At 42.5% G+C, this 21,792-nt stretch overlaps 3 protein-coding genes and 1 non-coding gene across 5 annotated transcripts in view; 3 read left to right on the forward strand and 1 right to left on the reverse strand.

The window, feature by feature from the left end:
- Positions 1–8,106, forward strand: part of LOC109398278 (paired amphipathic helix protein Sin3a) — a gene marked incomplete at its 5' end in the record, with an annotated part of 32,322 nt that extends 24,216 nt beyond the window's left edge. For both annotated transcript variants that reach the window (XM_062849120.1, XM_062849121.1), the window contains 1 exon segment: positions 6,802–8,106. In XM_062849120.1, coding sequence (XP_062705104.1) covers positions 6,802–7,032 — 231 coding nt within the window.
- Positions 244–6,046, forward strand: LOC115261518 (uncharacterized). The gene is made up of 2 exons (XM_062849123.1): positions 244–3,927; positions 4,093–6,046. Exons 1-2 carry the CDS (start codon positions 520–522, stop codon positions 5,818–5,820), a joined length of 5,136 nt encoding a protein of 1,711 aa, XP_062705107.1. The 5' UTR covers positions 244–519; the 3' UTR covers positions 5,821–6,046.
- Positions 8,107–17,280: 9,174 nt separating the features above from the next.
- On the forward strand, positions 17,281–20,054 carry LOC109429795 (uncharacterized). Its single transcript, XR_003895148.2, has 3 exons — positions 17,281–17,914; positions 18,042–19,388; positions 19,458–20,054. It is a non-coding gene; the product is annotated as an uncharacterized LOC109429795 (transcript).
- LOC109429796 (cytochrome c oxidase assembly protein COX20, mitochondrial) lies at positions 20,053–20,841 on the reverse strand. The gene is made up of 3 exons (XM_019670666.3): positions 20,660–20,841; positions 20,394–20,581; positions 20,053–20,221 (listed from the first exon to the last, which is right to left on the reverse strand). Exons 1-3 carry the CDS (start codon positions 20,717–20,719, stop codon positions 20,101–20,103), a joined length of 369 nt encoding a protein of 122 aa, XP_019526211.2. The 5' UTR covers positions 20,720–20,841; the 3' UTR covers positions 20,053–20,100.
- Positions 20,842–21,792: the final 951 nt, after the last annotated feature.

The raw sequence follows: 21,792 nt of genomic DNA on the forward strand, positions 1-21,792 counted from the left end.
AAGATGCCTGGAGTCCGAAAATGGTGACCATAATATCCAAGATGGCGGCTCCTAATTCAAGATGGCGGCTGTTCAATGGTGTTTAGGCTCTAAAACCATGCAATATCAATTTCTTTGGTACGAGGAAGATGTCCGGAGTCCAAAAATGGCGACCAGATTATCCAAGATGGCGGCTCCAAATTCAAGATGGCATCTGTTTAATGGAATTTTAGACTCTAAAATCATGCCATATGGCTATTGTTGGAACGTTTTCTTGAATATTGTATCGAATCAACTAACACTTTTTCGTTCAGTGTACAATCTGAATTTTTATTGTTTTTCTTTTTTTTATCTCCCCACACACGATCAGTTTTGTAAACGTCAGAATAAAAGAGTAATCGAAATACAGTCCACGCGTTTTTCACTCGTCGCGAGAAAGAAAACTTTCGGTCGCACATTTTTGGTCCTACATCGCCGGATAATCGAAAAGTTACGGTCGTCGTTCTCGATAAAGGTTCCGCCGGTCGAATGGACGCGTAAATGACATCAACTCCCGTAAAAGATCCGGAAAACAAGCTGGAAATCTACAGCACGCCAGTCGGAGGTCGTCAGCAGCTGAAAAAGAAAATGGCGGAAGAGCTCCAGGCGATTGTGCTACAGCGCGGTGCCGTCAAGGGCAAAATTACACGGATCAGAAACGTTCTCTTCCGATGCGAGCAAGACAACACAATCCCGGACGAATTCCTGCTGCGTACCCAGTTGAAGACGATTGATGCTGCCTACGATGAATTTAACCAGTTCCAGAATAGAATCTACGCTCTTTCGCCCGCCAGCGCGGAGGAACAGGAGCAGAAGTACGTCGAGTTTGAGGAGCTCCACAACGATGTTCGAACCAGGGTTTGCCGGCTGCTGAGCGGTGTAAAGCAAGAGGCGATTCAACAACCGCAGGAGGGCATGCAAGTAGCCCAGGTGCCCCAACCAGTTCGAGTTCAAGCGACCCCGTCTCTCCACACTCCGCTGCCAACGTTCGACGGGAAACCAGAAAACTGTATCAAGTTTAAAGCAATTTTTCTGGACGTCATGAGCAAGCACGCCGGCGAGTCAGATGCAACGAAGCTTTACCATCTTGACAAGTGTTTGGTGGGTGAAGCTTCCGGAACGATTGACCAACAGACCATCAACGACGGAAACTTTGCTGCTGCGATGGATCATCTGACAGCCCGCTACGAAGACAAACGGAAGATTGTTGACATCCACATCAGCGGGATACTTAACCTCAAAGCTATGACGAGCGAGAGTGGCAAACAACTACGCGATCTGGTGGATGAGTGCAAGCGGCATGTTGATGCACTCAACTTCTACGAATTTGAGATGGATGGACTCTCGGATATCATGGTCGTCAGTATCCTGGCGTCGAAGCTCGATCTGGAAACGAGGAAGTTGTGGGAAAGCAGCATCGACCACGGTGACATTCCGGAGTATGCCGACATGATCAAGTTCCTCACAACTCGCAGCCAAGTTTTGGAGCGGATCGAACCAGCTAGCAAGCCGAAGAAGTCCAGCAACGCTACTACGAAGACTCCTCCACTGAAGATATCGTCCCTGGCGGCGTCGGTCGAATACCGATGCAATTTTTGTGAGCAAGGCCACCTGAATCATCAGTGCAGCGATTATCTTAAGCTGAATCCGAAGGAACGCTACGAGAAAGCCAAGCAAACTGGAGTCTGCTATAACTGCTTGAGGAAGGGACACGTCACTGCGCGCTGTTCGTCCAAGAAGTCATGCAAAGCCTGCAACAAACGACATCATTCTACTCTCCACATGAACACTACTCCCACGGATGTCGTCGAGCAGACAACGGTTGCGGTACCAGCGGCATCAAACGAGGATTCCACGAAGCCCACTACGACGAACAAGATCAGCGCTTCCTGTACACTCTACCAACAAAATACACTGTTGTGTACAGCACTTGTGAACATTCTCGACGACAGTGGCAAGGCCCAGCCGTGCCGCGTTCTGCTGGATTGTGGTTCACAAGTGAATCTACTGACGGAGAAATTGGCATCGCTACTACGGGTGAAACGCCGGAGCGTGAACGTCGATGTCACGGGAGTGGATGGATCTACGACCAGGGTTTCGGCCTTGGTACACGTCGACGTACAAGCTCGGGACAAGAAATACACAAACAACATTGAGTGTCTGGTGATCAATCGGATTACTGGAATCATACCTGCAAAGAACGTTGACATTTCTACGTGGCCGATACCGTCCGGGCTAAACCTCGCCGACCCGGAGTTTCACCGCCCTCAGCGGGTGGATATGTTGATTGGAGTCGGCCACTTCTTCGGTCTTCTGAATTCAGGTAAGGTTAAGCTCGCCGAAAGCCTGCCGTTTCTACAGGAGACAGTTTTTGGTTGGGTGGTCGGTGGCATCGCCGACGCTACAAGCTGGAAGTATGAAGTCACCCACTGCAACGTCGCGGTCCGTGAAGCAGATTTGAACGATCTCGTGGAAAGATTCTGGGAATCCGAGGCGGTACCCACCGCTTCCAGTCTGTCGTCTGAAGAGGCGGCATGCGAGCAGTTCTACGACCAGACCTACAGCCGGCTCCCGAACGGAAGATACATCGTCAAGTTGCCTTTTCGTGACAACGTGAGTCAACTCGGCGACTCGAAGCAGCACGCTCTACTACGATTCTCGTACCTCGAGAAGAAGCTGGCAAAAAACGCAGAACTGAAGGAGGCATATTGCGCTTTTATGGAAGAGTACAGGCAGCTTGGCCACTGTCGGGAAGTCGATCCGAACGAAGAAGAAGCTGGTGGATTCTACCTGCCCCACCACGCTATACTCAAACCAAGCTCGTCTACCACCAAGCTTCGAACCGTGTTTGACGCTTCGGCACAATCGAGTTCGGGTCTGTCTTTGAACGACACTCTGATGATCGGCCCTACTATCCAGGATTCGCTCATCGATATTGCTCTTCGATTTCGAACACATGCGTTTGTGTTCACGGCGGACATCTCTAAGATGTACCGCATGATACTGGTGCATACTGACCACACAAAGTATCAGCGTGTTTTTTGGAGAGCAGATCCCGCAGAGCCACTCAAGACACTCGAGCTTTTGACCGTCACCTATGGGACGGCGTCTGCGCCGTACTTGGCCACTCGCACGCTCAAGCAGTTGGCTCGTGATGAAGGGCACGACCACCCTTGTGGAGCAGAAATACTGGAAAACGACTTCTATATGGACGACGCACTTTCGGGTGCTGATACCCTAGAGGAATTGATGCTGGCCCGCACTGAACTGGAAGAGCTACTGATGAAGGGAGGATTCGAGCTTCATAAGTGGTGCTCAAACTCTGCCGAATTTCTTGACACTGTACCAGAAGAGCGCCGAGAGAAGCGGATGTCATACGAATTGGATGGTGTAAACGATTTGATCAAGACTCTCGGCATTTTGTGGAACCCTACCAGCGATCAATTGATGTTTCGTATTGCTCCCACTGATCGGACGCATCCGGTATCGAAACGCTACATTTTGTCAGAAATAGCCAGATCCTTCGACCCGTTGGGTCTGCAAGCACCGGTTTGTGTCACCGCTAAATTGATAATGCGTCAGTTGTGGATGAAAAAAGTATCATGGGACGAAGAGCTGAGCAAGGAAGTTGCAGACAACTGGAACAAATTTCGTGATGGTCTACGAGCTCTGATGGATCTACAAATCGAACGTCGAGTCATCGCACCCGAACGAGTTGCTTTAGAGTTGCATGCATTCTCAGATGCCTCGCAAGACGCATATGGTACCTGCGTCTATGTACGTAGCATAATGGCGGATAATACAGTGGAAGTTCATCTGTTGATCAGCAAATCGCACTTGGCACCGAAGGCTACAATTCCGAGACTCGAACTCTGTGGCTTTCGTCTGATGTCAAGATTGGTGGTCAAGGTAGTTTCGGCACTCAAGGTGAAATTCGATCGAAAGGTGCTCTACTCGGACTCGACCATCACTCTGGGGTGGTTATCGAAGTCGCCAAGCCAACTCAACACCTACGTAGCGAATCGTGTGGCGCACATCCAAGAACTAACCCCTCGACCAACCTACGATTACAAGTACGTGCGCACAAACGCGAATCCTGCGGACCTTGTTTCCCGAGGTCTGTATCCGGAGGCCCTGATGGGAAATCGGTTTTGGTGGCACGGTCCAGATTTCATTCAGCAAAGCGCTTACGAAGAAGACCCCATGGAGGAGATTGCCGAACTACCGGAAGTGAAGGTGGCCGCAGCAGTGGCGACTGATGACAACGAGCTGGAGTACAACAGAGTTCTTGCGAAGTTCAGCTCTTTCCGCAAATTACAACGGGTGATTGCCTACGTGATCCGTTTCGCCAACAAGACCAGGAAGCGGTTCACCGAAGGAGACTGTGGTCCGTATCCAACTGTGGCGGAGCTGCGATCTTCATTACTGGCCATTGTTTACATGGCTCAACAACAACGGCTGCAAGCAGATATCCAGGAAGTCCAAAAGAAGCAGGGAACTACCGAGAAGTACGTCGGGAGACTTCGAAGCCTCAATCCATGGATTGACAGTCGCGGCATACTACGAGTGAACGGACGAATCAAGCATGCGAATGTCTCATACGAGCAGCGGTGCCCGGCGGTGCTTCCTGCCAATCATCATGTCACGGATATCCTGATCCAAGCGATTCACCAGGAGAACTTGCACGTTGGACCGAATGGAACCCTCTCGGTCCTGAGACAGCGATATTGGGTTCTCAACGGAAGGAGCGTGATCCGAAAGCAGATTAGGAAATGCGTACGATGCTTTAGAGTGGCCCCTCCCGAGACGAAGCTTTTCATGGGAGATTTACCCCGCTGCAGAGTTACCCAGGCTCTTCCGTTTGAACGCACTGGTGTTGATTTTGCCGGACCAATCTTCGTACGCAAAGGCAACCCACGCAAGCCTGTGTATTACAAAGCATACGTTGCGCTGTTTGTTTGTATGGTCACTAAATGCGTCCACATCGAACTCGTATCAAACCTAACGACAGACGCATTCATAGCTGCATTGCATCGATTTGTCGCACGACGTGGCATTCCGGTGCACATGTACAGTGACAATGCTACCAATTTTGCTGGATCAAGCTCGGAGCTCCACGAGCTTTACAGTCTTCTGCACCAACAGCTGACCAACGATGCAATCCAAGGATTTTGCCTACCCAAGGAAATAAGCTGGCATTTCATCCCCCCTCGTTCACCACACGTGGGTGGATTATGGGAAGCCGGTGTCAAGTCGGCTAAGTACCTGATCAAGCGCACTGCAGGAGATACGAAGCTGACTGAGGAAGAATGGAGCACACTTCTGACGCAGATTGAAGGCATTTTGAATTCGCGGCCGTTAGTCCCTCAGACCGCGGATCCAGACGACTACAGCGTTATTACACCCGGTCATCTGCTGATCGGTCGTCCCATAACTGCGATTCCCGAACCAGCCTACGACCAAATCAAGCATGGAACCCTCTCTAGATGGCAACACATTCAGAAGATGCGCGCCGACTTCTGGAAGCGATGGTCGGTAAATTATTTGTCTGAGTTGCAAGAACGTCGAAAGTGGTCCAAGCAGCACACCGTGATCAAGGTTGGAGATTTGGTGCTGCTCAAGGAGGATAACGTTCCTCCACTACAATGGCGACTTGGAAGAATAGTGGATACCCACCCAGGACAGGATGCAGTAACCCGAGTAGTGACGGTGAAGACAACATCAGGGGTTTTCAAACGATCGACGGCTAAGGTTGCCGTACTGCCGTTGGACGACGATGAGGATAAGACGGAAGCTGATTGAATTTCCCGGAAATCCAATGGCGGGGGAGGATGTTGGAACGTTTTCTTGAATATTGTATCGAATCAACTAACACTTTTTCGTTCAGTGTACAATCTGAATTTTTATTGTTTTTCTTTTTTTTATCTCCCCACACACGATCAGTTTTGTAAACGTCAGAATAAAAGAGTAATCGAAATACAGTCCTCGCGTTTTTCACTCGTCGCGAGAAAGAAAACTTTCGGTCGCACAGCTATAGTTGGTATAGGGAAGAAGTCTGGAGTCCAAAAACTGTGACCAGAATACCAGAGTTTTGGGCTCTAAAACCATGCAATATGCGTGTATTTGGTATGGGGAAGATGTCCGGAGTCCAAAAATGGCGATCAGAATATCCAAGATGGCGCCATAAAATCTAAGATGTTGGCTCTAAATTTAAGATGGAAGTTTAGGCTCTAAAATTATAATATATGGGAATATTTGATATGTAGAAGATGTCCGGAGTTAAAAAATGGCGACCGGAATATTCAAGATGGCGATCTAAAATTTAGAACGGCATCCCAAAATTCAAGATGGCGGCTGTTCAATGGTGCAGGCAAATAAATCATCCAATATGAGTAATAAATATGTAGGGAGAATTTCCGGAGTTCAAAAATAGTAATCAGAATACCTAATCCAAAATTCAAAATGGCGGCTGTTTAATGGAGTTTTAGGCTCTAAAGCCATTCAGTATAAGTACATCTGGTATGGGGAAGAAGTCTGGAGTACAAAAATGGCGACCACAATTTCCAAGATGGCGGGCTTAAATCCAAAATGGCGACTCGTCAAAAACTTTTATGCTTAGAAAAAGAATTTTGGGGAATGTAATAGAATCAAAACGCAATATAAAACGAGCTCACCAGTTATATTTGATTGCAAGCTGTCAAAGGTTCCATCCAAAGAGTTTAGGTCACACAACAACTCCAGTGTATTACAAAGATTCTTTTTCCTTTTCTCCTCCACTTTCAGACGCACCCCGCCGTCACGAAAACCATGCATCACCGCTTCGACGCGTTCGTGCAGCGCTGGCTCGACCAGAACGTGAGCGACGCCCAGCGGACCCAGTGCAACGAGTGGCTCCTCGGCACCCGACTGGATCTGGTCAAAAACGTAACGGTCGTCCGGCAGAACAACGACATCAGTCGGACGCCCTACATGCCCTACAATCGGTACAAAGTCGAGAAAGTCGACCATCTGTGAACACGAACCGGTGTCTCCTGAACCTAATCTAATGCCCCCTCCCTCCCTAAAACGTGACTAAGCGAGTGAAGGCTGGACCCCATCATCGTAGTGTGAAACCTGGTAGAATGGAATGTGACAACCGTACAGCGGGAAGTATTAACACTGTGAGGGAAATACTTTAGTTGTGTTTGTGTAACTATAGTAGGCGGTAAGTATCCTTCCTTATGTTCTGATTTCTCGATTCAAAGGGGAAATCTCGTTTTACTGTAATCCATCTTTTATTAATTTGATTACTAGGTAAGCAGAGTTTTTAACTACAGATTAAAACAAATACAATGAAAACCTACAAAAACTAAACCTTAAGAAACATGTACAATTGAGAGTAGTTCAATATATAGTAAACAGCAAACGCGATCCAAGTTCATTATTAGCCAAAATGGTATAGAACATTTAGACGTTAGGCAAGCAGCAGCAACAGTTTATTTAAACATAACAATTACAAGTAGAGACATAGTTAAAACCACCCCCTTCTTAAACAGATATGCTACTCACCGCGCTACGAATGTCGTAGAATTGTAGTTTTTAGTGGACGACAAGAGAGGCAAAACGCATTCAATTAATATTTAAAAACCGTCAGACATTTTAACTCTAGGTTGTAGACTACCAATAAGTTGCAGTGCAAATCTTCCTCTTGTGATAGGAACATTGTGCGCCAAGATAATCTTACAATGCGTTACGAAAAAATCTCATCCCAATGCGTTTTGTCATATGTAAGAAGCATGTATGATGAACTTGGTCCAAGTACCAATTTATTACTTGAATATGGATGCTTTGTTAAGAAGAGCAACATACTATTTCTGTTCTCATCCCTCTTCGCTTCAAATTAATGCTAAGATAATTTAATTCGAAATCTGTCAGTGCAGAAACCGAGCAACAGATTGTAGTAGTGAGACAACATAGGAAGGCAAACATGCTCTAATCTAAGTTATTTTCCTCTGTGAATATAAGAATTAAGCAATTACACACATGAAAAATGAAAATATTTAAAACTACTACGTCAAACGCGTCAATAAATGTAAAGTTATTTGAAAACTGTCGTTGTGATTAATTTAGGATATATCCGAAAAGCCGAATGCCCAGAGTATAGAGTAACATTTGAAAAGGACGTATATGCAAAACGTAAAGAAATCTCATGAGAACGTTTCCTTCCAGATTGGTTAATCCTATTTGAAAACGAAAGACTTCTCAGTGTTTTATTTCATCCATTGACGATTGTGCTACTTTTCCCCGAATGTCGTTTCCCTGAACGCCGGTTCCCCGAATGGCTTGTTTCCCCGAAAGTTAGTTCCCCGAATGACCCGTTTCCCCGAAAAGACTATATATTACATTCTTGTACGAAATGATCACTTGCCACAAAATGTTCGTGTCCTGGGAACTAGGTTATTCAAAAAGATATCCGACCATAGTTAGACAGGTCGTTGGAATCACATTGGTTCTAGAAAGAACGAGCAGCAATGGAAAGAAGGAGTCATATTACCATTCTTCATTCTGCAGGGTTTCAGCAGGTCTGAGGAGCAATAAAACTTGAAAGAACCGCCTATAAAATAAAGAAGGGTGTGATTCGGGGAAATGGGCCATTCGGGGAAAAGTAGCACAAACTCCATTGACACGTATGGTCTGCTTTATGATTCTGGGCATTATTTGCAACAAACTATAGCGAAATTCTTAAAAATTATCGATTTTGAAATTCTTTCTTGGGCAAAGTTGTGGCTCCTGTTCCACTCTACAATTCGTTTTTTGACATCAAAGTTTTATCTCTTATCGTTTTCTTGCAATTTCGAATTAAAAACCAGATCATAAATTTGCAACTGTCAAGGTAAGCACTTTTTTGCGCACTGTGCCGTACATTTAAATTGAAATTTCAAGAAAACGATAAGAGCTAGAAGTTTGGTGTCAAAGAACGAATTGTAGAGTGGAACAGGGGCCAGAACTTTGCCCAAGAAAGAATTTTAAAGTATTTTTCAAAGATAATTGACAAAAACAAATTAAAACACACAACCTTCGTGCGGGGCTCCTTTTGAAATGCGGGGCTACTTAGGACACTTTTGAATATGGATTTTTTGAATTCAAAATATGATTCAAATGTGTTTGATGTCTTTGGGACTATTATGAAGCAATATTTTATCCTACATATGGTTGAAATTGCAGGGCTGGTAGCAAGTCACTTTTTAGTGACTTAGTCACTTTTTTTGGGTTGGTCACTAAAAAGTCTCTTTTTTCAAGGTCAGGTCACTAAAGTCACTATTTTCACCTAAAAAGTCACTTTTTTCAACTTTTTTGGGAAACTGATAAAATACGGGTTGAGAAATATTCAAAAATGTTAAACCATCAAATGATGCCACATTAAAAAAGTCAAATTTTTCCTATACAAACCGTTCCATACAAAAAAAAATCGCTTCGCAACTACTTTTATGTCTTTCTTTAGGATCCATGGGAGACATTGAAAGAAAATTGGCTACTACTTACTCCTATCTTGCAATTTCAATGAAGTTGTCGGCGATGATTGAAATATTCCAACATAAAATTACCATATTAGCCATTAAATACCTCTGAGGAAACATTTGGTCGTCATGACCGCTTTTCTCGGTGGATCAATCATTGCAGAATCTAAATCTAGTATTAGATTTCTTAGTGAAGCGTGTTTTTACGAATTGGAATCTATTTTGTAAACTGGAACAGCCATCTTCATGCACAGATAAACGCCCAAAAGTAAGCAATGCCCTTGTAATTTCATAGTGTTATTACATTACGGACCTTCACAAGCACTGGTTGTTTCGTGGACTGGACACAAAGGCTTATATTCCATGGAGATCTTGTAAGATCTGTACCATGTATACAGTTCAATATAATACTCCATTTACTTGTTAGAAGGGTCATTGGTCTGAGGCGTATAGAATAGTCATTCGTATAATACTAGTTTTGCTTGTAGATCCTGCACCTACATTTCATGGAATTTTGGGACGACCTAGATCATATGTAGAACTAAAAGTAGTAAAACTGCTATGGAAATCTTCAAAACATATGCCTTAAAAAACAACATCAATGGAATCCAATCATTGTACGTGTGTATCGAAACAACTTTTATATATATATTGGAAGACTGAGTTCCATAAAGTTTGGAGAGTTTTATGAACTAACGCAAACATATTTTGTATGGGGCCGTCCCATGGTGCGTCGGTGAGAGTGCATGCCTAATAGCAAGTCGCTATTTAGTGGCATGGTCATTATTTTAAGTCCCCAAATAAAATTAACAACTTCTCCCAGAATGCTTGTAACTACATATTATGAAAATTTTAGCCAGAAACTATGAGACAATTCAAATAAATTAGTAAATATGGGACATTTTGAAGAAATTAAGAGTTCTATTACATTTCCATAGGCTATTCAAAAAAAAAACGTTGTTTACTTCTTGTAATTCTTCTGAAAATTTCCAAGGGAATACGTAGAGAAATATTTCAAGTATTACATCAAAATTACTTAATTTCTGTTATTCATTGTATTTTATTTTGAGAGAAATTTTGCAAAAATATTCAAGAAATCATATTTGAAAAATTCTTATTCAAATTCATTCGCACATTTTTAAGCATTTGTCTATCTAAGTTTCCATCAAGGTGAAATTCATTACAGAAAACATCCAACAAGTTTTCCAAGAGTTTCATAATTTATTTATTATTTCTTGACAGAATTTTCATGCCATGCTCATCTAGTTCTGCACAATATATTCTATAAAATTGTAAATACATGCAGCTTTGTACAATTTTAGGATTGGAAGATGAAAGTTTTTCTTGAAGATTTTCATTATGCGGTACTCCAGGGTTTTCTGAATCAAATTCGTTCTACAATGTTTCCTCACTAAGCATATTTTTGTGCCAAAAGTCACTATTTAGTCACTTTTTTGCTATCTGAATGTCACTATTTGGTCACTATTTCAGAGATTTTGGTCACTAAAATAACTATTTGGACCCTCAGTTCCTGCTACCAGCCCTGAAATTGTTTTTCAAACAGACCCTTTATTGCTTGTCAGGAGACGAAAAAACATCGAATAAAAAAAATATAGGTTTAACGTTTAAGAACATTTGCTCTGTTTGCATTGTTTCTACAGTACATAAATTTCAAAGGGTTGATAAATGCATTCAAGATGTATCAACGTAGCATACCTGCATAGAAAAAACAGTTTGACATACATTTACAACAATAAGATAGTTCCAAAGGGTAAGGTTAATGTATCACAAACTGATATACCCGCATAATTATGAACCGTACTTCCCTGGGCTTGGATTATATCTTCCAGGAAGCTTTGATTTCAGGCATGTGGTCGATGGCCTTTGCAGTAATGATTAGAATAGCTGAATGTATAATCAATGGCAAACAATTCTGTACGAATCAGATCTCCAAGTCATCTGATATAGTTATACTGATCATGACGCTGCATAGTATATCGAACATTTGTCGAAGTCATTTATGTGCCGGGAAAATATAATTCCAAGTTGGAGAGAATATTACAAACTGAGGGAGGGTAATTGGCCCAGTCAGACCCCTGAATGGGCAATGTGGGTTAGTTTATGGGAATGCCATTGAAGGTTTGTAATATTCTTCGAGGCTTTCGAAATCCAACAGGGCGCGTCCCCGGGTTGCGGATAGGGGGAAAAGGGAGATTTTTCACATTTGTACTGTAATCAGCCAATGTGGTATTATCTCCTATGGTGTTGTAGTGCGAATGAATGATCTCATTCTATGGGAATTCGAACCTTGTAATGTATTGTTTATCAACTTCAATTTTCTAAGCTTGATAAGGTTTTGAAGACAAACATGAGATGAGAGAATTGCCTAATAGGAAAGTCACATCAGCAAAGCTTTTACATATGCAAATACTATCCATGGGGTCATGTCTAGCATTTAATATGTATGGCAATGACTGATTCTTACCTAGCAGGGGTACTACAAGACCACGCGGACAATTCGATTAAAGGCTTAATTGGGGATAATATATTTTCCAGAACTGAAGGGACATTTTTTCCGGGGTGACTGGCGAGTCGGAGAGGGTAGAAGTTTCCGTTTGTTATAATTGACAAAATAAACAATCGGGCGCTTTTTCTTTCTATGACTTGCTTGGTATTTTGTGGATTATTGTTTTTTGGTTTTGGAAGGTATGCGATTCACTATTGAGCCTTAAAATTATTTTGCATCTGAATAGCATTGATATCGTCAAGTCTGCACCAACACCCTAATCCCACACCAAAATACCCTTTTCCTATCCCATGGCGTTTATGTGGTCAGCAAAGACTATTCAGCCATTACCCCTCCTTATCATCGGCTTTGGACTGACTTGCGCTCTCATTGCCCCACCAAATGCTGCAAAATGAAAATGAAAATGAAATAATTATGAACCGTACTTGCACTGTTTACCATACTGTTCACAACTGTTTACTACAGTTGTATCAATGGATTACTGCAAGAATTTATTCTGGCCTGCTTCCTCTCACAGAAAATTTGACGTTTGAGCGGTGCCGACCCCTCTCAAACGTCACATTTCGTGTGAGAGTAAGCAGGCCAGAATGAATTCGTGCAGTAATCAATAGTACCGCATAACATACAAAGTAACTGTTATATTTTAACAAATTAAATAAATAATACTTTAATTGGGAACTTCGTTCATTTGATCAAATTGAAGAAAACACAACTATTCTCGTTGGAGTCAATCAATCTGATCCTATTTTATTTCATTCTCTTTTCTCCCAGTTCTCTCACTTGAAGAGGTATTGGAAACCGATCTAAACGTTAAACACTGAACGCGTTACATCTTTAAAATATCGAATGCGCAATGCGCAACAGTAACAATATCTATTATCGACTGCCGCTAATAGATCATGCCTATAAGCGTGGGTCATCGGAACCGTTTTCTCAGATCAAAGCTTTTTTGGTTCCGTTTCGGATCCTGAGTATCTGTGCAAAATTTGAGCACGATCGGTTGCGTCTAGACTGCGCATTGCAATTGAAATTTGTATGGGATTTTGTATGGGAAAACATACTTTTCTGCATTTTCGTCATAAGTTGAAAAAGTTTGTCTTAAACTTTTTAACCGATACTATAAAATGATAGCCTAGAATGTTCTGAAAAACTTTGTTGAAGACCGCAAAGCGATCCGATGCTTGTAAATAGTTATAACCAACGAACCGCATGCATGTGTTTATGTTTTAACATGTAAAGGAATAACAATAGCAACAAAATCATGCTATTTCGGCAAGCAATGCCATCGCTATAACTTTTTTCATAAGCATCAGATCACTTCGCGGTCTTTGACAAAGTTTTTCAGGACACCCTTGGCTATGTTTTCACTTTATCGGTTACACGGCTTTAGAAATAATTAAGCGTGTCATGAGAGAAATGCAAAAAAAGTGTGTTTTCTCATGTAAAATCCCATACAAACTTCAAACGCGATGCGCAAAACGTAACGTAGACATAACCGATCGTGCCCAAATTTTGCACACTTATTTGGGTCCTGAAATGAGACCAAAAATCTTTGATCTGATACCATTGAATTTTTCGTTTTTCCATATAAACGATGACCCACTCTAATGCCTATAGACACTATAGATTCCATAGACTCGCGGAGACATGGTTGAGCAATACGATTTTAGTGTGTTTTGCCGTGAATTTAGAGTGTACCGAGCGATTATGACGTCACGCAATCCATTATCGCTATTGAAATCGTGACGTCATGCTCGATTGGCTACACGAACTGACAGCTCGTTTGGCTACAGTTGTCTTCGCCTCCGCGAGTCTATGGAATCTATAGTGTCTATACTGTTAATCTTTGATATGAATAGGTATGAATTACCGAAACTGTAATTTATGGTCAACAGCTTTAGAAATCAATTTGTTGAACATGAAAGCAACAGTTTGTGATACATTAACCTTACTTTTTGGAACTATCTTATTGTTGTAAATGTATGTCAAACTGTTTTTTTTTCTATGCGGGTACTGTAGTATACAGTTGTGAACAGTATGGTAAACAGTACAAGTACGGTTCATGGTTATGCGGCATCCCAGACGGGATTTCTACTGGAATACTTGAAGAAATTCTTGCAGGAACTTTGGACGAAAATCCTTCGAGGAACACTAGTTGGTATTGCTGGGGGAATCCCGGAAAGGAGGTATTCCTAAGGTAATTCCCGGAGAAACCGGAAGGATTTTCAGGTGAAGAAATTTCCGCAGTAATTACTGAGGGAATTACTGGAAGAATCCCTGAGGAAATACACTGAATTATTTTTTTACACGACTTTTTTTTACGCGATTTTATTTTGCACTGTTGTGAACAAGAAAGTGGACTCGGTACACCAATGAAACACATCTTGTTCGGTCTATAGGTAAAACATTTCTAACTATATTTCGTATATTGAGTACATCACAACTTGAGAGGTAGCTCGGCTCTCGCTACTCGATAGTATCTCTTTTCTCTTTCTCATTCATATATACATATTCGAAAGGTAGTATTACACTACCATAACACCTCTTCCCTTAAGAAGAAAACGAATAGTTTTTTTTCTGATCGCCAAGGTTTTGAACTCAAATGTTAGTAACTAATCTTGACATTTAAATACTTGAAAATGTAGTATTAACTTAACTATTGATTTTAGAACTTTACACACAATTAAAAACAATATCGTTCATGTCCGCTAATAAAATAAAACATTCAAATGTACAATGATTTCTTCCACGGTTCGTATCCGGTGCAACCACCCTAACACAAGAATACAAGCAATAGTCGTCCGTCCGTTGAAAGCATCCTCGCAACACGAACCACATTAGTGCAGATGAGTTCTCCCTTCTCCGCACGCTCCACCGTAGTCGAGTTGGTCGTTGTCGAAACAAGTCGGCTGCCTGCAGTCGGGCTGATGTATGTAATTATTACGAACCTCGACGCCTCTGCCGTATATTGTGTTGTTGCCAACACAGCTCCTTCATTTTCTCACGATCGGAGACCCGATTTAATATCGCCATGAGAGACTCTCAAAAGGTTCGGGCACATGAGAAAAACAAACCTCCCATCAAAGTACGTGCAACGCGTATCGCTGATGATAAAAAAATGCTCACAATCGGATCAAAAACGTTGTCGTCGTGCGGGTGCTTCAGGTTCTCATGCTCACTATGAGCAAAAGAAAAAAAAACGAACAACAAAAAAAACAAAATCCAGTCAAAATGAATACGAGCTGGACAAAAAGGAATCTTAGTTGATTCTAAATGGCCTTTATACAAGACAATGTTCAACAAGCATATGACACAATGAATGCTTTACCTTCCACAAAGAGAAATGTTGAAAAAACGCATCCAGGAAAAAAAACAAGATTTCATAATATCAATCCTCTGGACTACACAAAATACAATAAAATGGTAAGGGAAAAGTTTACTAAAAACCCGTTACACAAAAGAAGGTATACTGAACATCAAATTGTAAAACAGTGCACAAAAACACGCGAATAAAGTTGCATTTATAAATACAAAAAAAAAACAAATCATTTTCACAAATTCACGCGAAATTCACAAAAAGCTGCACGAAAAAATAAAACAGGTTACTGTGTTTGAAAAAAATGCACCAATAAAAAAACACAAAACAAATAGAGTGCACAAAACGCAATTCAAACTCATTGCACAAAATTAAGCACGCGTCCAATCAAATAAATTAAAATGAGGATTTGGTGGCCAAGCCATCACTATGATGGCAAAATTTTATCCTCGTACGCCACTGTTGTGAACAAGAAAGTGGACTCGGTACACCAATGAAACACATCTTGTTCGGTCTATAGGTAAAACATTTCTAACTATATTTCGTATATTGAGTACATCACAACTTGAGAGGTAGCTCGGCTCTCGCTACTCGATAGTATCTCTTTTCTCTTTCTCATTCATATATACATATTCGAAAGGTAGTATTACACTACCATAACATGCACGACTTTTTTTACGCGATTTTCTCGAAGTTACGCGACTTTTTTTACGCGATTTTGGTCATTTGCGGAGGGCAAATCGCGTAAAAAAAATTTCCTTTGGATTTTTTTTGCGTGAATTCTCGAAGTTACGCGAACTTTTTTTACACGATCTTTTTTTGCGTGAACGCATCCATCGCGTAAAAACAGAATTTAGTGTAACTGGAAGAATCCCTGAGGGAATTTCCGGAGGAATTTTGGAATAAATTTTCCGGAGAACCCCGGAAAGAATTCTTGAAGGAATCCCCTTTCCAATAATAATTATGACATGAGCTGACAGAGTTAAAACTTTTAATTATTGAGTTTTTAAATTAAGAAAAATGTATTGATTTTTTGATTTTATACGAAAGAGCACCTTTTTCTGAACCACTATGATTTTTTCCAGATTTTTAGAACTTTATTTTGGTACCTAAAATCGATTTCAAAGAGATTTATCAAAATCACCTTTTGACAGCTGGGCAACTGCTTGACAGCTCCGCCCAGTACAAAATGCGACGAGGGGTGATTCGACAAATCACTCCCATACAAATTTCAAATTGATTTTTAAATAGGTTCCCGGGCACCAAAATTCATGAAAATTTGGATTTCAGCTCAGTTTTGCATGCAGATTCAGAATATGGATTTATCTCAACACCGTTAAAGAAGCCAATTGCTGACTTCACCCCAAATTGGACTGTCACAATATAGCGCATTTAGTTCACCACTGGACTATCGCACTAGTTTTTACGAGTGCGAAAACGCTAATAAAAGTGCGCGATTGCATCAAATCAACTCGGTGTCTTCAGAGCACTTGTTCACCATAGATTGAAGAAATAGTGCGCCGAAGACATCAACCTGATTTGATGCAAACGCGCACTTTTATTTACGTTTTCGCACTTATGAAGTCGCAGTTCGCAGTCCAGTGGTGAACTAAATGCGGTATACTGTGCACATACCTTCCGGCGCAGGACCACGTCGGATCGAGTTGAAGTCTTTGGTGCACTTATTCCTTGTAAATCAATGAATAAGTGCACCGAAGACGTCTAGACGATCCGATGTAACTGTGCACTTTCATCACACTTTTTAGGCGTACCAAAAGAAGTGTGATAGTCCAATTTGAGATGTAGTTTGCAATAATTAGAAGTTATGAATCTGTTAGCTCATGTCTGTGGCAATTCTTTTTACCCTATTTTTCGTTGGGTAAATTTTTCGTGTATTTGACAGCTATCTATCTCAAACGTAAACATCAACAAAAATCATCACGAAACGAAATCTTATTTTCTTGTAAAAATACTAAGATTTTTGTGAAAATTTAGTGAATTCTGGTCCACTAAAAGAATGGCCCAACAGCCGTTGGATTTCCTAAAGGATTACAATGAACCGGAGGAAACGAAAGCAAAAGTAGCGGCTGCTTTTATCGCACCGCCCGCACCACAATCACAATCACAAAGCTCAGATGCGAGCGAGTCGAACCCGAAGGGAAGGAAAATCTTACGCCGCAAGAAACGCGTCGAAGTCACCAAACGGGAGCAACATCGGGCCCAAGTGCAGGAACGCCGCCGGCAAGGCCGGCAGGTGATCGAAGTGGAATGCAACTGCCATCTGTCCTGCCCGAAGCGGATCAACCCGGAACACCGCCGGGCACTGAACGCCAAGTACTGGGAGATGGATCCGCTGCAGCAACGGGTGTACGTTAAAACCCACACCGTTCCGGGTCCGGTTAAACGGCGACGGGTTCCGGCCGATCCACTCGGGGGGCTGCAGGAGGTGAAGAAGGCGTTCTCTTATGCGTTCTATCTGCCGAACGAGCTCGGTGAGCTGATGATGGTGTGCTGTACGTTTTTCCTGAATACTCTCGGCTTCCGGAAGGGATGTGGGTAAGTGTATCATTTATCAAATTAGGCAAGAAATCATAATACCCACGCTGTTTGCACATCTCATTATAAATCTAAAATTCTGCTCACTACTTTCACTGATTGCGTCCTATTGTTATTTTGATTTTAGAAATCATATATATCGCGCGCACACGAGAGATACCCTTGCGGACAAGCGTGGCAAGTACGAACGAGACCGGTCCCTAAGAGATGCTGTTTGGGACGATATTCTATCCTATTCGCCCAGGACATATCACAAAGGATCCAAATTCAGCGCCACCGCTATGTACTTACCAACGAAGCTGACGGCCAAGGCAATGCATGCTGATTTCAAGGCAAGAAGAGACGCTGTTGGTGAGAAGGGGTGTAGTGCAAGCTTTTACTGTGCTGTGCTTCGTGAAATCGATGTCCATTTTGTCGATATGGATGATTTTGAGATTCCGGAGCGAAAACCTATTCCGGTGGTGCAGCCCAAACCACCAAGGACGCCCCCACCGGAACCGATGCCAGAACCGGATCCGGTCCCTAAGCCTGTGGAAGTTGTTGAAGTTGAACCGTGCATTGCAATGAAAACGGATGATTCCCAGCCGGAATGCTCTTATCCAGCATCACTGCCAATGTATCAATCTGTACAACCCGTTGCTGTTGTGACGCATCAACCCATGATGATGCACTCGTACTCGATCGATCAGAAGCCAATTGTGCCCCAGTATGTTCCGGTATCGTACCATTCGGCTACTATTCCTTTCCAGACGGTGGCTGTGAAGCAAGAGCCTTACTACGGAATCAACGTTGAATCAGCCAGTGTATCTGATTCGCATTTCTCCGAAGATCATGCTGAATACTCGAATATGACCGTGGACTATTCCGAATCGAACTCTTACCATGAGCCACCATATGAACCGGTCGTTCAAATCATCGATAAGGTAGAACCTAACGCAGAGTTCTTCCCGTCTTTTGTGAAACCTGACCAGCACTCAATCCCACAAATCAGTCAAACAGAATCTTCCCTCAAAGCCCCCTCGGAAGTTCCAAAACCAAAGCGCAAACCAACTAAACCTAAACTAATAGACCTACCTAAACTGGACTTGGACATTTCGGAGGGCTATCCACCGGTGAAACGCACGAAAAAGTTCATCACCAGAATTCGCAATCGAGTCAAGCGACAGCAGCTTCATCCGGTGGTGAACCAAGGCTGTAATGCTTGCCACATGAACTGTAAGGACAAAATATCCCTGGAACAGCAGGAGCAGATCAACAAGCGGTACTGGACAATGTCCTTCCCCGAGCAGCGGATGTTCATGCTGGAGCACACCGAACGCCATGCAATCAAACGGCGACGATCGAAAACCGAACTCGGCTCGACAGTCCGGAAGGGATTCACCTATTCATATCGGCTAACGGATTTCCTGGGCCAGTACCAGCAAGTGTGCTGTCAGTTTTATCTCAACACGCTCGGATACGGGGCCGGAAGTGGGTAAGTTGTACATCACGCCACATATTGCGTTTTCAAAATGCAATTTAACGCTTTTTTTTTTAATTCTAGGAACCTCATTTACCGAGCTCATCAAGTTGAACTGAGCAGAGCAATTAGCGACAATCGTGGCAAATTTACCAGGGATACGACTCTGCGAGACACTGTGGACGACGACATCATGTCGTACTTCAGCGCGGAATTGCACGAGAGTGGTGGACCATTGGACCTTTCAGCTACTGATTTATCACCGAAGAAGATGTACAATAGGTACGTGGAGCGACAGGCCGCACTGGGCATCGACAAACCGGGCAGTTTCGCGTTCTACTGGCGGCGTACAAGGGAATTGAAAGTGATCTATGCTCCCAAACCGGAACCGAAAAACCCTGGCCAATCGAAACCACGCCGGCGACGTCCTGCAGTGAAAGTCTTGAAGCAGCTGGAGATAGAAACGCTGGTTTTACCTGGCCAATTTCCAGCCGTTTCGCAAGAGGCGTCTATGGATCATTAGTCATGATTCATTCGGAGAGAATGCTTGCAACCATTCTGCAATAATATTATTGTTAAAAGTATTTATTTTATCATATCTAGAAGTAATCAAGGATGTACGAGACATACTCGGCGTACTAATAAAAATGTATGTTCTCACAAATAAAAATAAATTCCCAACGTTTGGTACATTTTATTTACAACTAAACGATCCCCACACAACTTATCAGGCAGATTCTGCCTTCCGGTCAAGTTCCCGTTCCTTCTCGGTGCCTTCGAGCATCACATGCTGCTGCATCAGTCGTTGCAGCATCTCCGCCTCCTTTTCATCCTTGGACCACTTATACCTATATTCGACAAAAATGTTTAAAATTAGACTTGTGACAATCACGGCCAAAAAACTTCAACACAGTGACGAATCTGGAATTTCACACCATATCCCTTGGAAAAATCTTTTCGGTGGCCTGCATAACCTTCACAACAATCAATTTTGAGAAACCACCCTCCCAAATTACTCACCGACACGGGAACCAGTAGCACAACACCGTTCCACAGAAACTTCCAAATCCTATGTGCGACGACAGCTGCGGTCGAGATGTTTTCAAAAATGCAAGAAACCCAACGCCGATGCCAATGCTGATCCCGTACAGGAAGCTGTTCCTGAAGCAGGGAATCTGGCTCAGGTCCTTTCCGAACAGAACGATTCCCTGAAACGACGCAGAAGTGCGAACATCAAAAATTCGTGTTACGTTTCAGATTCAGATTCAGATTCAATTTGATCTTACCTTTTCCGGTGGGGGATCGACGGGTACAAGTGAATCGAAGTCGACTTTTTTGCTGGCCATGGTGGAAAACGATGCGCCGTATATTTATCTGTTAAAAATGTATTATTAATTATATTTTCACTGTTTTTTAATGAATAATAATTATTGTGCAACCAGACGCACTTGTGTCTCCTCACCGGCTGATGTAAACACGAAACTGACAGAGGATAGATACTGCAGAATCCAGATACAAAATGAACGCCATCCAGTGTGGCCAAACCTTCCAGATTTTTCTTGATTTGAGATGGTTCATGAAATCCCGCATAAAAAATTTCCAGAGTTCCTGTTTTAAAGTTCACTGAAAAAAAAATCTAAAAATTGAGTTATTTCGACAATGATTTTTCATAATCACTGATTTGATCGATTTCTCTTCGTCGACTTTCTCTTTCGTTAATAGCTTGATAAAAACTAACAAAATCATTATTTTTTTTTTGCGTAAATGCCACTCTCCCCCACACCAAAAGACTAGCACCACAGAGTACAGACATCCAAGTCCAGTTCCAAAGCTGTGTAAGGTATTTAACGGTCATTTGAAATGGCAACACAAGTGGCAACCTCGTGGTGGCGCTGCTGTCACAAAGATCCCACGCTGTTGTCGGTGGTGAATATAAAACTTATCTAGGTATTGTTGAACGAAGCGGACAGGTACGCAGCGGAATCACGTTGAAACGCGAATAAACTACCGTGAAACTCGGATTATTACCGCGAGAGAAAAACTCGAGTGTGCCGTACACAAATCGTAAAACGTATATTGAAAAACATAATCATTTGTAAATAAAAGCTTTGGTTTACTACTAATACTATTACTGTTTACTGTTGTCATTCTTAAGAGGTGCACAAAACGGAACGTCAAAATGCGCACCAGTGGTGTCGGCGAATAGGTCGACTAGAGGGGGTTCGGCAATAAGGTCGAAATACTGGACAACCGTTGCATTTCCGCCAACACTCCTCCTCAACGGTTGGCCCTTAACCTTCGATGAACCCATACAGCTCTCCAGAAACGATGTTGCTCTTCTTTTCCAGACGTAACAGTCACGATGTAGTCTATCCTTGGCAAAGTATCGGCATAAATACTTTTCACTGCTTCACCGCTT

This window comes from Aedes albopictus, chromosome 2 (assembly GCF_035046485.1).
Source record: "Aedes albopictus strain Foshan chromosome 2, AalbF5, whole genome shotgun sequence".
In the NCBI taxonomy this organism is placed as follows: Eukaryota; Metazoa; Arthropoda; class Insecta; order Diptera; family Culicidae; genus Aedes; species Aedes albopictus.